This window comes from Peromyscus maniculatus, chromosome 8 (genome assembly GCF_049852395.1).
Source record: "Peromyscus maniculatus bairdii isolate BWxNUB_F1_BW_parent chromosome 8, HU_Pman_BW_mat_3.1, whole genome shotgun sequence".
Classification (NCBI taxonomy): Eukaryota; Metazoa; Chordata; class Mammalia; order Rodentia; family Cricetidae; genus Peromyscus; species Peromyscus maniculatus.
The window spans coordinates 39634388-39648619 of NC_134859.1; the positions used below are offsets into that span (position 1 = coordinate 39634388).

At 47.4% G+C, this 14232-nt stretch overlaps 1 protein-coding gene across 2 annotated transcripts in view; it reads right to left on the minus strand.

Moving 5' to 3' along the window:
* Nucleotides 1-4082: 4082 nt before the first annotated feature.
* The window catches only part of Glra1 (glycine receptor alpha 1), a 96411-nt gene continuing 86261 nt past the window's right edge, over nucleotides 4083-14232 (minus strand). The window contains exon 9 of one of the 2 annotated variants that reach the window (XM_006984885.4): nucleotides 4083-9465. In XM_006984885.4, coding sequence (XP_006984947.1) covers nucleotides 9175-9465 — 291 coding nt within the window. In that variant the 3' untranslated portion in view covers nucleotides 4083-9174. Of the gene's footprint in view, nucleotides 9490-14232 lie in introns of both variants that reach the window. The other variant, XM_016003482.3, reaches the window with a different exon arrangement.

The window sequence follows — 14232 nt, forward strand, 5'->3', positions numbered from 1 at the left end:
CACATCCACACTGGCACTGTGATAGGAAGGATGGCAGGATGCCCTTGTAGGGGTGAAATGCCCAGGGAGTCTTAACTTCCAGGAAGCATTTCCTACCTGTTTAAAGGGGCTGAATTTTCTCCCTTGTGATTTGTGACACATTTCAGTTGGAAGCTAACTTTTCTGGGGAGGGAAAGAGGAAATACAAAGTTACCCAAAGAACCATCTGCTCTGTCTCAAAACCAAGCCAGAGAACTTGGAAGACAGGTTAGGTTTGTGCAAACACCTAGATGGATGAATTAGAGATGACAAAGGGTAGTCCTTTGGAGGTGACTCCCAGGTCCACAGGAAGTCTTTCGCTTTGGCAAGGTTTGGGTGAGACTGAAGTGGCACATCGCTCTCATTGGCAGAAGCTAGCTCATTTCAAATGAGTGAATTACATCTGAGGTTCAGGTGAGAATGGAGAGCTTACCAAGTCTGGGGTAAACAAGGCAAATGCAGCATCACTCCAGGCTTGTAACCACCCAGGCATGTCAAAAGCCGGTCCAGTCTGGTCTGGCGGCCCCGTGGCTTGTGTGGACAGTCACTTCATTTGTACTAGTACCAGCCTTTGGGTAGGCACTGTCAACGACTTGCGTGGATCCCAACAGGACTGTCACGAGGTTGATCCTGACAATAACAAGAGGGCTTCAAAGGACTTCCGGTCTTGTCTTGGCCACTTGGTTTTTGAGACAGGGTCCTGCTGCTTAGCTCGGGCAGGACTGGAACTCACTTTCTGATTCTACCACCTGTGTGCTGGGATTATAGTCACGCACCACCACAACTGGCTGTCTTGGTCATTTTGTTTATTAGAAGACATGTATTTTATCCAGTTTTTCGAGGTTTTTTTTTTTTTAGGCTGCTGCAGCCCCTGCTACATCAATCTTTTGTAAGCTTAACTCTGGTTGCTTAAATTTTAAAAAAAATGCGAACATACTCCTCACCTCTTTGTTGTCTGTAGTATACACGTCAGCATGCAGTAGGCATTGCATGGGGCCAGTATGAGAGAGAAGGAAGATGAGCCCCTTTGGAGTCCAGCTCGTTCATCTCATTTTAACTTGGTGGTGATATTATTATCATGGCTCCAGCATTGAAAGATGAAATCATTATGACATGAAATTGGATGGGTTTAAAATGTGCAATTTATCTCATCCAACACTTCAGCTTCGTTGATACCATTCTGGCTAAAGTAGCGTGCTGAGAGCACAATGTCTTTTAATATGAGGTAGAAATGCATCTAACATGGAGAACGTTAACCTACCCAACTGCTTGCGTGATACCCCTCCCTTTCAAGCTAAGACCTAGGGACCATCTTTTACAGAGGGAGATACTATAAGCCATCTCCCCAAAATACCCCTCCTAAATTTGCCAGGGGAAGGAAGGCAAGTTCCTGAGGGGGGAAAAAAACCTGCTCTTTTGTGCATTTGCACCTGCGGTGGCGTGAACAGCATCTGGTTCCTGTCTATATTTTCTCCTCCATACTGTTTCTTTCTTGTCAGATTGTGTGCCTGGAATAATTCTTCTCTAGGTTGGGAAATGATTTTTAGATGCAGCTAAGGATGAAAACAACATGTCGGACTTCTTTTCCTCCAGGGCTGCTCTTCAGTGAGATCAACAACAAGGTGATGTCTGGACCACAAACTCAGCTCTAGAAACACCTTCAGTACACTGCTGAGGATGTGGTTTGGGGGTAGAGCTCTAGCCTTGCATGTCACGGGCTGTGGGTTCAATCCCCAGCACCACATCGGGGAGAACAGAAAGAACACAGGTCTTCGCTGTCTGCCTTGTGTGTTCCATCAGTTAACCGAGACAGGAAGGACTTTTTAGATAGTGTTCATAGTGAGCTCCGTGAGGAACCACAACTTTTAGGGATGGCTCAGTCAGTAAAGTGCTTGCTGCACAAACTTGAGGACCTGAGTTTGGAACCCCAGACCCATAGAGAAGCTGGGTCCAACAACCTTTCACCTCTACACACACACACACACACACACCATAAAATAAAGAAGCCTGAGAAGCTGGGTCCAACAACCTTTCATCTACACACACACACACACACACACACACACACACACACACACACACCACAAAATAAAGAAGCCTGGCTCCCAAGCCTTCTTAGCATAAACTCTTAGCACTTAATGGGATGAATTGATGACCTTTGAGATGTGAGTTCCCACACGACTACTTCATATGCTTCCAAGTTTAGGAAAAGCAGGTTCTCCCATGAGAAGTGCAGAAGAAGCTGAGCGGGCTGGGGACATCATAGGGGTCAGGAAGGAGATGGAGACTTCTTGCTTTGTCCTGCCAAACTGCCTAATGAGACCCGATCTGTAGCATCTTCTGTAAGCGTGCCCGATAGGCACAGACCCGCCTCTCCTAACCTGCCTCCAATTCGTTCACCCGAAAGTGCAAGCAATGCTTACACGAGCCCCTTCACTTTGCCCCTGGATCTCAGCACTTGCTCAGTCTGCTTGAGACTGTCCTGTCCCATCTATCAGAACCTCACCCGCTCCTTACATGACTGCTCAGCTGGGCTTCCAATACACCACCGTCCACTTCTTTCTCTGTGGCGTCCTCCATCTCCCATGCTAGTGACTGTTTTGGAACTTCAGGCGCTGCCTCCTACTTGGTTTTATTTGGATGCTCAGCTTTCATAGTATGCCACTTTCAGACTTAACACAGCAAATGTAGGAAGGGTAAGAAGAAAGTCACAGAAAAATTGAGAATACCTCCATTTATAATGTCACATGTGGTTATAGTCTAGTCTTGGCTGTGACACATGATAATATGAGAGAATTCTCTGCTCCAGTTAGGTTAAGTTGTTCTGTCCAGACTGAAGTATTCAAAGACTAGTGTGTAATTTTCATTTGGAGACCCGCTAAGTCAGACTTGGCCTTCACTAGAGTCCATTCAGAGTGAAACTGTCCTCATTACCCAGATGATCTGGGGACCCTCAGGAAAGAAGCTAACACGTTCCTGGGTACATTACTCCTACAGGTAGTGAACCTGTTTTGCCAACACCCTGGCTTTAGGATAGAGCTGAGGGGCCTTGGTGAGCCCTGGGAAATAGCAGGAGAGACCTTGAACAGGGAAATGGACTGCCTGGGGTATTGTGCAATCAAGTTATCTACTGAACAAGTTAGACCAGGAACAAGGGGATCCCAAGACAAGTATCTATTTAGTTCTTAGGGTTTTTGTTTTGTGGTGATGGAGGAGCTGACTCTCTACACGTTTTGTAATTCCATTTCCCCCTTTAATTTCTAGATCTGAGATGAGAGTGAAGAGCTACCGGACAACCCTTCTTTTCTGGAACATTGGTCAGTGTTTCCGATTCATTTGGCTCTTATCTGAAGATGGTTCCTTTTTACGCAAACACCCGCCTGGAAGAAGTAGCTGGGCAGCTGTCCCACAGGGTTAAACCATTTGCCTTCTAAACAGGTGGATGAGACCCCCAAATAGTAAATGGTTGCCTTGGATATAGTCTTTCAAGTTTGGGCTCAAATGTCCTATGCTCCAGAACCGCTGAGCATCCATCCTAAGAGTGAGATGCTCTCAGCCCCGTCTCTGCCTGTTGTTGCTGCATCTTGCCCTGAATTATTCAGTCACACCGGGTCTCACCCTGCTCAATTTCAAGGCCAGCCCTTAGAGATGATGCTTATCTTTGGCTCCTAGGCCTTTCACTGTTTCTCATCTTGAGTGGATGTTAAAGGAATTCTAGACTTTAGAAAGCCTCAGGGAAGGTCTTGTCCTACCTCTGCACTCCAGCCAAGTTTAAGCCTTCCTAGCACAAGGTTTCCCCTCTGCAGGATCACAGGTAAGGCACATGTCTGTATCCTCCAAACACCACTGATCCTCACCTGCCCTTCAGCTCACTCCTCTTCATTTTCAGACTTCAGTAACTACTCAGTGGCTTCATCTCAGCCAAGTTCCCTGTGTATCAAGCTGTTTTAGTAGATTATTAACCTTGAAGATGAGTTAGTGAATTTATATTGTTTGTGACTACATTTTGAGATAAGGAAGAGAGAAATTGGCTTTTTTGTTTTTTCTTTTTCTTTTTGTTTTTTGAGACAGGATTTCTCTGTGTAGTTCTAGCTGTTCTGGCACTTGATTTGTAGACCACACTGGCCTTGAACTCATAGATCCACCTGCCTCTGCCTCCTGAGTGCTGGGATTAAAGGCGTGAGCCACCATCACTGAACATTGGCTTTTGATCAAGATCTTTGATTTCTAATCTAGTAAAAGTATTCACCAGCATTTGAGTGGTAACTAGGACTTAAATGTTCATATACTGGGATGTTCTTTAACAAAAAGATCCAGACTTTTGATCTGCAGCTATCAGATTCATTTTAGCGAAATATCTCATCTATATTCTATTTTTAATAACAAAAACATGGATCATTTCATTTCCTCAATTTTATGCTCATCAACAATTTGGGAAGTTAGGGTTCCTTCAAGATCACAGAAGGTGAGATAATTTGTTGAAGGTTAAAAAACACATACATGGAAAAGGTAAATGGACACCAGCCAGTCTCAAAACTCAGTTCCTTGTCCTCTGTGGGACCAGGCCTGGATACTCTCTGTCAGGCTTTGTCTTGGGCTAGTTATCTTTGGCTCCCATGACTTTCACTGTATGCTTTGGACACTTCATCTGGAAGGGATGTTAAAGGAACATTTTCTGCCCTGTAAGTACCCCAGTCTCCTATACTAGACCCCTCTTTTGAAGGCTTTTCTGATCAAAAAAACTCTACATGGCTGCCAGTCATCTGACATCATCTCCTCATCTGCCTCTGCTTTTCATCAACCCCCACACCAGGGAAGTACTCTTCTACCAGAGACTCCTTTATTGCTCTTGAGATTTTGACTCACTCAAGGATGTCTTCTCTGTCACTGGGATGTCAGAGTACAACAGACCAAATGCTTGCCAGGATGTATGTTTTCCTTGCACAGACAGTCCTCATGGTTGAGCCATTAAAGCAAGACACATTCACTCCTCTCTCGTCATAGACTCTTGTTACTGTTCCCTAGAATTGGAGGAAAAGAAGAAGGCTCTCACTTCAAATTTCTGAAGTAGAAAAACAGAATCCATGTTCTATTTAAAGAATATGTTTCCTGCTTGCTTGGGTGGAGACACATTGTTCTAGTCGATTCAATGGGTAGAAGTCATTCACCGATTCACAGACTTATTGGCCACTTGTCAATCCAAGAGGCATCCCGAGAAAACCCAACCTCACCTGTCTGGGCAGAGTTAAGGGTGGAGGGTGGGTAGAAAGTGCTGAAGATGTTCCTGAAATAGATATTGATAGATAGCTTCCAGTGTGACGTTCATTGTTCTGGACTGGGTTTCCAGCCTGGCTGGGCAAGGGCTGTGACCTTCAGAGCCCTGAAGAGGATACACTCTGCTTATCATCTTCTCCAAAGGATGCAGTCGCTGCCAGGGTTGTGACAACCCCCTTTGGTTTCAGCATGTTGCAATGAAGTAAGACAGAAGACAATTATCAGTGGCAGCACCATCTCGACTGAAGTGCCAATCTGTCCTGCAATATTACATCATGGTGCCTCTCTAAGACATTACTTCTTCTTATGATGCTCGTAAAGATGCATATGCTGGATGAAATGAACCAGCCTTCTTGGTTATTTGCCTCCCATGTAGGAAAAAAAGACAATGAAAATATTGGTATATTTCTGAAAGGGATTACTTTCCTATTTATTGATAGTTTAGAAAAGGAAATAATTGGGGTGAAACTTCCTTCTTTTTTTCTAGAGTTAATAGAAAAATAGATCTCTCTCTTTCACACACACACACACACACACACACACACACACACACACACACACACACACACGTTTTCCACGGGAGCCTTTGCCATGAAGGGTCTTGCAGGTGCTAGGAAATTCCAGCAGAGGGCAGAGTGGAGTCATTTATTTCTGAAACCAGTGGGATCCGTGGAGCTAACAAAGTAAGAAGCAGTTGGTGTCCCCACCTGGCTCCTAGGATAAGATGCAGCTTTGGAGGTGAATTGAAGTCATCTGCTCCTCCATGCCCCTTTCCAAGTTTTACACTATGCATGAAAACCAGTCTGTACTGAAGAAGAACTTCAAAACCGGTAAGGTATTCTCTGCACGGACATCAGATTCCCATATACTGAAGCATCCATTTTATACCTGTAATCCCAGGGCATAGGGCCCTTTGTGCTCAGCCTAAAGGGGAAATTGCGAAAGCCTTGCCCTGTTCATTGGGGTCACCTGAAAGCTTTGGCCTAAATTATCTAGTTCAAATTTTTCTTCCTTCCTTCCTTCCTTCCTTCCTTCCTTCCTTCCTTCCTTCCTTCCTTCCTTCCTTCCTTCGACTTTTGATTAAAAGAAGTATGGAAAAGCAAACTTGCAAATTTTCCAAAGAACAGAAGCAACAGGAATTGTGTAGGTCAGTGCAACTGTGCACAAATCTACGTGCTTGCATGGAGCCCTGAGAAATCAAACCGATGGTAAGCTTTAAGTTGTGCAAAGATCCTCCGTGTAAACACAGATTCATAGCAGGGAGAGCCAGGGAGAGCTCAGATACTGTCCTGTTCTCTCCACAGTGCAGTCAGAGAGACCAAAGCTTGGACATTCACCCAAGAGCATTCTGTGTATTAACCGCAGGCTTGATTCAGGTTGTCTCTTTGCTCATAGTCTGAAGGGTTTCAGTGACATTCCCCAGTATGTCTCAAAGATGTGAGCCCATTGCTTGCTGAATTGGACACCTTGGCCAGACAGCTCACAATGGACCATTCCAAAATGATGACACGGGCACCTAGGAGCCCAGTTGAGACTGGGCAAATGGTTCATTGATTTCTCCATCTTAGGGTCATTCCAGATGCTTCCCATGGAAACCATTTTGGAAGGTGCTGGGTGGTTCTGTGTTCAGCACAGATTCTGATGTGTCCTGGTGCCTCCTGTGGTTGCCCCATTCACCTGGTCTTGAGTCAGTCTGAGCACAGTAAGGAGAGGGCTCCATTGGTTATTTTCTATTACAAATATCTGTTAACCTAAATAAAGGGGATAAAGTGCCACTGGAAAGGACTAATTGCAGCCTCTCCTAAGATGCACAGCCCTGGAGTGACGAGATTCCTTCTCTTGTGCTGAGGAAGACCTCACAGCTCCACAAACTGGCGTCTTCATCCTGAACTCTGGCTATTCAAGGCCATCTTCACTTTTCCCGCCCCCCGCTTTGAACATTTTTCCGGTGGGAAAGGACAAACCTCAGATGAGAGTCGCCCACTCATGGGGATCCCACTGCTCAAGATTTCCTGTAAACAAAGGTCCTGTGCCCCTTACCCAGAGCCGAAACGTAGATTGTCTTTTTGGATCTTACAGTCCAAGAGGAGGCAAGGCACGGGCCGTTTGACCTTGAACCTGGCGGGACACCAGCAGTTCATCTCATCCCTCTGGCTGCATAGTGCATCTTTACTCAGAACTCATGGTCTTTGTCTTGGCTTCCTCAGTTTTAGACCCATCTAGGCATTAGCTTCAATGCCACAGGGAAGAGCGGGAAAACTCCCTAGGGAAAGTGCATGGCAGGGGGCAGGTAGGCATCACCTCATCATTCCCCTTCTCCATCCTGCCCCTAGCTCCCCAGCTGATTGTCAGCGATTGATCTCCATCCTACCTCTAACTCTGATCCAAGGCCAAGACAGTAAAGCACTAGGACAGAAGTGCCACGCCTGTGCCCTAGCCACAGGCTGCAGGACTGGGACAGGCGTTGTGCCATGGGTAGGGTGGTTCTGTGCATATCCAGACCTGTCAGCGGGACTCCTTCTTCCAACTCAGTTCATCTCAGTCCCTGTCTCTTTCCCTGGAGTGCCCTGGCTAGTCTGGGACCCTTCTGGCACTTCAGAGTTAGAAGGAAAGAGAAATATTTGTCTAACTTTCCTACGTGTTAAAGCTGTGCAAAGCATCGTTAAAAAAAAAAAAAAAGAAAGACTTATAAAAATATAATGGGGTCATTCCCCCAAGCTTCCCATGTTATGATATATGAAATGTCAAAATATAATGAGTGGACTTTCTAAATATCATTGTCTCTTCCCACCTGTAAACAGAATGGGCAGCAGCAGCAGCAGCAGCAGCATTGGTGCCTTCTCTTTCACATCTTTAAACTTGATTCCCGCCTGGCATTTGGGACCTTTTTCAGCCAGGCCCACCTTTCCCATAATGCACCTACTTGCAGTTCCAAAGAGACTCTCCAAAAAAATAGACATTTGGAAAAAAGTTCATGGGTTTACACTCAGTCTCTCCCCATATTGTTTCTCAAGATTATTACTTTTTTTTTAACAATAAAAAAGATTGCATATTGGTAATACAACGAGAAGACCATAGAGCTGGCACTGAGTTGGGCTGGCGCTGAAGCGCAGAAGCAAGAGGAGCAAGCTTGGTGCCCTGTGTGTGTGTGTGGGGGTTCCTGGATTCTCCATCCCCGGGCTTCTGCAATGGCCCTTCTCCTCAGTCACTTCCTGCTGTTGGTCCGCCTGTATCCATCTCCACGACCCACGCCTGTGTCATGCGACCCTCTCGAAGCAGAGGCGGAATGGCTTTTTGGCATGTGTCCACCGGGGTCAGTTTGGAGACAGACCTGGCATTTGTAAGGGTGCGATGTGGGCACATACCACAGCAAGCTTATTAGTGACCATTTCTACTCTGGGAAAAGTTGTCCGTCACTTGGGGGATTTTAAAAGTTTAAGCAGTTACTAGGCTGATTTAAGAGACGCATCTTTTGTTCTCGTGGGATTTGCATTAACGTTAAGCATGGTTATATGTCATATATTACACCGCTTTCCTGCTCTGGGGCAGGCAGCACTGACCTCCAAACAGGAGGACCCCCCTCCCCCAGTCAAACCAATGGACTTGAATTTTGAAAGCTGTGATTCCCCAATCCCCCTCCCTCACCCCACCCCACCCCTCATGGTCCTCAGTTGCTGTATTTGAAAAGCACCCCCCCCAACTCATGCCCTCGGAGGCTAGTTGAATATTGCCATACCCTGGAAGTATCCACCCCTGTGGTCTCTATTGCACTTGGTGGAGGGAGATGGGTGTGCGCTCTCCCTCTCTCCCTCCTCCCCTGGCTCCCAGCCTCGGTGCTCCTCCCACCACCCTCTCCCAACCCCCCACCCCACCCCAGAGCCTTCACTTGTTGTGGACATCCTCCCTTCGGACGATCTTGTAGATGATCCAGTAGAACATGTTGAAGATGAGGAAGGCCATGGGGAACCCAATGCGCGATATCTTGTCGATCTTCTTGGCTCTCTGGATGAAGAGCTTCCGCATCTCCTCCGGGGACTTGGACGGTGCAGGAGGGGGGTTGGTGGTGTTGTTGTTGTTGGCACCCTTGACAGAGATGCCATCCTTGGCCTGCAGACAGGCTGGCCCCATCCCATAGGCAGAGAAGTTGAAGCGGCCTTCTCCACCCTCATCATCCTGAAACAGATTCAGCATGGGGCTCTACTTAAAATAAGACAAGGACTGGGCACCCTCCCTGCAAGGCACTCCCCTGGGGGACCAGGCCATGCCATCTGATCCTCCCTGTCTCTTAGGCTTTGTGTCCCCAGTTGCTGGAGGCAGTCTGGCTGGCTGGGGAGTTCAGCCTTATAGAGGGGCGCCACTCGCATGCTGAAACAGATGCAAGCCAGGGGATGGGAATGGGTACAGATTCTGAGGCCCAAGCTCCATGCCAGGTCGTGGGTCTTTGTCATTTACTGACTTGTGACCTCACACTGGTAGCTTCCTTCCTGGTGCCTGAGAATGATTTCAAGGTTTCTTCTCAAGGCTTTTTAACCACTGGAGACTTCACTGAGGAGGTGGCTCCAGGCTGGCCTGGGTTTGGGTTAGAGTTTTGGAGAACGGTTTGCAGACATCCCCTGCTTTGCCTCTGTTGCATCCTTCCCATCTTCCCCACCCCGTGACGGCCTGGGAAGGAGCAGAAAGCTCCTGGCTTTCCCATGTTCTGAGTCAGGGAAGCCATGGCTTCTCTCTGCTTCGTGTTCCCACGCCATCACCTCCAATAGTCTTCTGGTTTCCATAAGCTTGTCACAGGCTCTTTGTCATTTGGCTCCAACTTACCTTTCCAGCCCCACCCCACTTCCCATGTGATCTGCATCCCTGCTGGCTTTGTTGGCCTTCTCCTTCTTAAAATGTTTGATCCCAGATCCTAGTGGTTCAGCCCTTTCCCAGCCAGCTCCATCATGCCCTGGTCAGTCCCCTTCACCTGCAGTCCCACAACAGGACCAAAGGCCAACGTGTTTGTTTTGTTTTCTGTGTGTATGTGTGCTCACAGGTGTGTGGGTACATGTGTGCATGTGTGTGGGACATGTGGAGGCCAAAGGTTGGTGTCAGGTATCTTCCTGGATTCCTGTCCTTCTTTGTTGAGACCAGGTCTCTCAGTTGAACCCAGAGCTCACCAGTTCAGCTAGTCTCGTGCAGGCCGGCTTGCTCCCAGGATCCCGTGTCTGCCTCCCTTGAGCTGAGATCACAGGCAGGATACCCCACCTGCCTGGCACTTCTGGTTCTCAGGCACTTTAGTGGCTGAACCATGTCCCCAGGCCAAGGCCAGTGTTTCGGCTGCAGCTGAGCCACCAATTCAGTGTGTGGTGCTGGCAAGGTTCACCAGCTCACATTGCCCTCCTGGATACCAAAACTTCCAGGAGAGGAATTCTGTCTTGCTTGCCCCCCCCCCCCAAAGACAGTACCAATGAGAATAAGGATCCAATACTCTGATCTTCCCATGCCTCTGCTACCCTTGGGCATGCCACCATCTGGCTGACCTGGACGTCTCAGGCTTCCTGCCTCAGTATACCAAATGCTGGAATTATGGGTGTGTGCGACTATGCCTTGTTCTACTAAGAACTTCCTAGCAGGCTGCCGCTGACCTCAGGATAATTAAATTTTTCCAGTGCTAAAGAAGGCCTCAGATTCCCTGGCATGTGTCCCCTGTTCTGTCTCCCTTCATGCCATTTTCTGTGTGACATTATTCTTCAGTCACCCTGAAACGTTTCCTCACGTTTGAGGATGTTGGGCTGAATTCCTCTTTGGTTCAGTTCAAGTTATTCTCTCCGCTGTGCCTCTACCTCCAAAATGGGAGCCCTGGCCTCCCATGTAGGTGCCCCTTGAGCTCCCAAAGACAGGCTAGCTGTCATGGAGAGTGCCCTGTGAGTGCCCCTGAGGAGAAGCTCCGATTCCACTGGGTTCTAATTCCTTTGCTGACCTTGCCCCTCCCATCAGACCAGCAGTTCTCAACTTGTGGGCTGCGACCCACTTTAGGGGGTGGTTGGAAGGAGAATGACCTTTTCACAGGGGAAACACAGATATTTACATTAGGATTCATAACAGTAGCAAAACTAGAGTTATGAAGTAGCAACAAAATAATTTTGTGCTTGTGGGGTCCCCACAACATGAGGAACTGTATTAAAGGGTCATGGCATCAGGAGGTTGACGACCACTGCCCTTTGTGAACAAGCAGCTGTGGTGCAGCCTGTCATCCCAGTGTTTGGAAGCAGAAGCAAGAGGATCAAGAGTTCAAGATCGGCCCAGCCACACAGATGGAGGTCAGCTTGAAGTACACGAGGCCCTGTCCCCCAAACCAGCAACACCCAGCTCACAAAACCCACCCCGAAACAAGCACTGACTGAGCATACAGACGTGTTCTTTTGGTGCAGAGGCCCAAAACCTAGCAGTATTATTACTTCAGTAAATGGAATCTTCACCAGCCCCAGCCTCCTTAATTGTTTTTCTTAGACTTACTTATTTTATGTGCATGGATGTTTTTCCTGCGTGTGTTTGTGTTCTAAGTGTAGGTAGTGCCTTCAGAGGCCAGGAGAGTGATGGGTATCCTGGACCTGGAGTTACAGACAGTTGTGGGCTACCATTGTGGGTGCTGAGAATCAGACCTGGGTCCTCTACAAGATTAGCAAGTGCTCCTCAATATCTGTCTGAGGGAGCCCTCCAGCCCACCCAGCCTCCTTTGACATATTTTCTTCTCTTCATTCCTTTGGTTTATCTAAGTGGGGTTGCATTCTGCATCAGACACATGGCTAATGACCAGCAAATGTTCCATGAGTGCATCTGGCTCAGCATTCACGGTGGAAGAAAGAGAACGTGGGTCACATACTGAGGGCAGACAGGTGCAAAGCCAACACTGGAAGGTGGTGGAGGCTTCACACCAAGGCCTAGAAGAGGAATGTGGGAGCCAGCACATTCCTGGACCCAGGAGCTGGCAAGGGAGGGACCTGGGACTTCATCACATCTAAATGTAGCTGAAATTTTTCTGTGTCCCGTTTCGTCCTCAGCTACTCAGACCCAAGTAAACACACGGAGGCTTATATTAATTAAAACGGTTTGGTCATTAGCTCCACTGATTAGCTCTTACATTTAAACTCAGCCCATTTCTGTTCATCTATATGTTGCCACATGTTCCATGGCTTTACCTGTGTGCCATTATATGCTGCTCCCTGGATAGCGGGCTGGCGTCTCCTGTCTCAGCCTTCCTCTTCCCAGAATTCTCCTTGTCTGCTTATCCCACCTATACTTCCTGCCTGGCTCCTGGCCAATCAGCGTTTTATTAAGTCAGTGTACAAAAGCATTATCCCACAGCATCTAAACATAAACTTGCCCTTACTGTTAGGAGGCAGAGAATAGAGACGGTTGTTTTCCCTTTTTTTATGGCTGTTGTCAGCACACAGCACAGCCCCAGTGCTGACAGCATGGTAATGGATGACATAGAAGTGTAAACGGTCTCTACACATCTGCAGCTCTAACTCAGAACTAATGCAGCTAGTGCTGAGCAACGCTGATGCTCTAAGAAAGCAGTCAGGCTGGAGAGACGGCTCAGCACTCAAGAACACTGGCTGTTCTTGCAGAGGACCTGGGTTTGGTTCCCAGCTCCCACACGGTGGCTCACACCTGCCTCTAACTCCAGTTCTAGAGGATTTAGTGCCATTTTTATTTTTTTGGTCTCCTCTGGCACTGGGCACATACATCCACACAGACAAAATACTTACAGACATAAAATAAAAATAAACTTTAAAAAGATTTAAAAATGAATAAAGCAGGTATGGGCTGATAAGATGGCTCAGTGGGTAAGCCTGAAAAACCTGAGTTCAATCCCCAGGACTCACACAATAGAAGGAGAGAACAGATTCTTACAAGTTGTTCTCTGATCACCGTATTTCTGTGTATACAGACATTCATGGACATTTGTGAGTGCGTGTGTGCACACCACACCACACACACACACACACACACACACACACACACACACACACACACACACACACACAGTATTCAAGGCCAGCCTGGGCTACATGAGACTGTCTCTAAAAGCAAATAAAGAAAAGGAAAAACTTGGAGCGACATTGCAGTAAGTGAGTACTAAGTACCTCATGTACGTAATTAACTGTCTTTAGACAAACAGGAACACCACCACAACATGAATCCCCACTATATATAATAGGCTTTCATGGTATGAGAAACACACATTAGCTTTCCCAGACATTTTTGGAGATTTATGCTCCACCTTTCTTATCTGTTACTCATTGGCAGGGGAAGAGGTTTGGCTCCATCTAGATAGACAGCGGCCCCTTATATCTGGGAGAAAGGAAATGCCCGAGGAATGACTGGCAAAGGCTTGCTATTCTGACTACAACCAGCAGATGACAGGACAAGCATGTTCATCTGCCTGGAGACACTTGGGAACAGGGCAAGAAACTGGGACATAGACTGTGGAACCCACCCGAGGGATCTGGAGCATCTGTTGCGTCTGGGCCCTGCAGAAACTTCCTAATGATCCTTCTAATGAGGTGGGCCAGGGACTTGGAAGACTGGATGCTTTCTGCCCAGCAAATGAGGCAGCATTTGAAAACATGGAAAAACAGTGGGTGTTGGGGAGCCTGGCCCAGATCACTGGCCGAAAGAAATCCAGGCCAGAGCTAGTTCCTTGCCACTCACCATCAAAGGCTCCAAAACCTGCTTAGGCTTATTACTCAAGGGAGGTTTCCGAAGCCCAAATCTGCAGGACTTCAGTGCAAGCCACACCCAGATGCCAAAGGGAGGTCTTCCATAGTGTGGGCCCAAGTAACCGACATTGGTTTCACTGATTGATTGATTGATTGATTGACTGATTGGTTTTTTAAGACAGAGTTTCTCTATGAAGTAGTTCTAGCTGTCCTGGAACCCACAGAGATCCGATTGCTT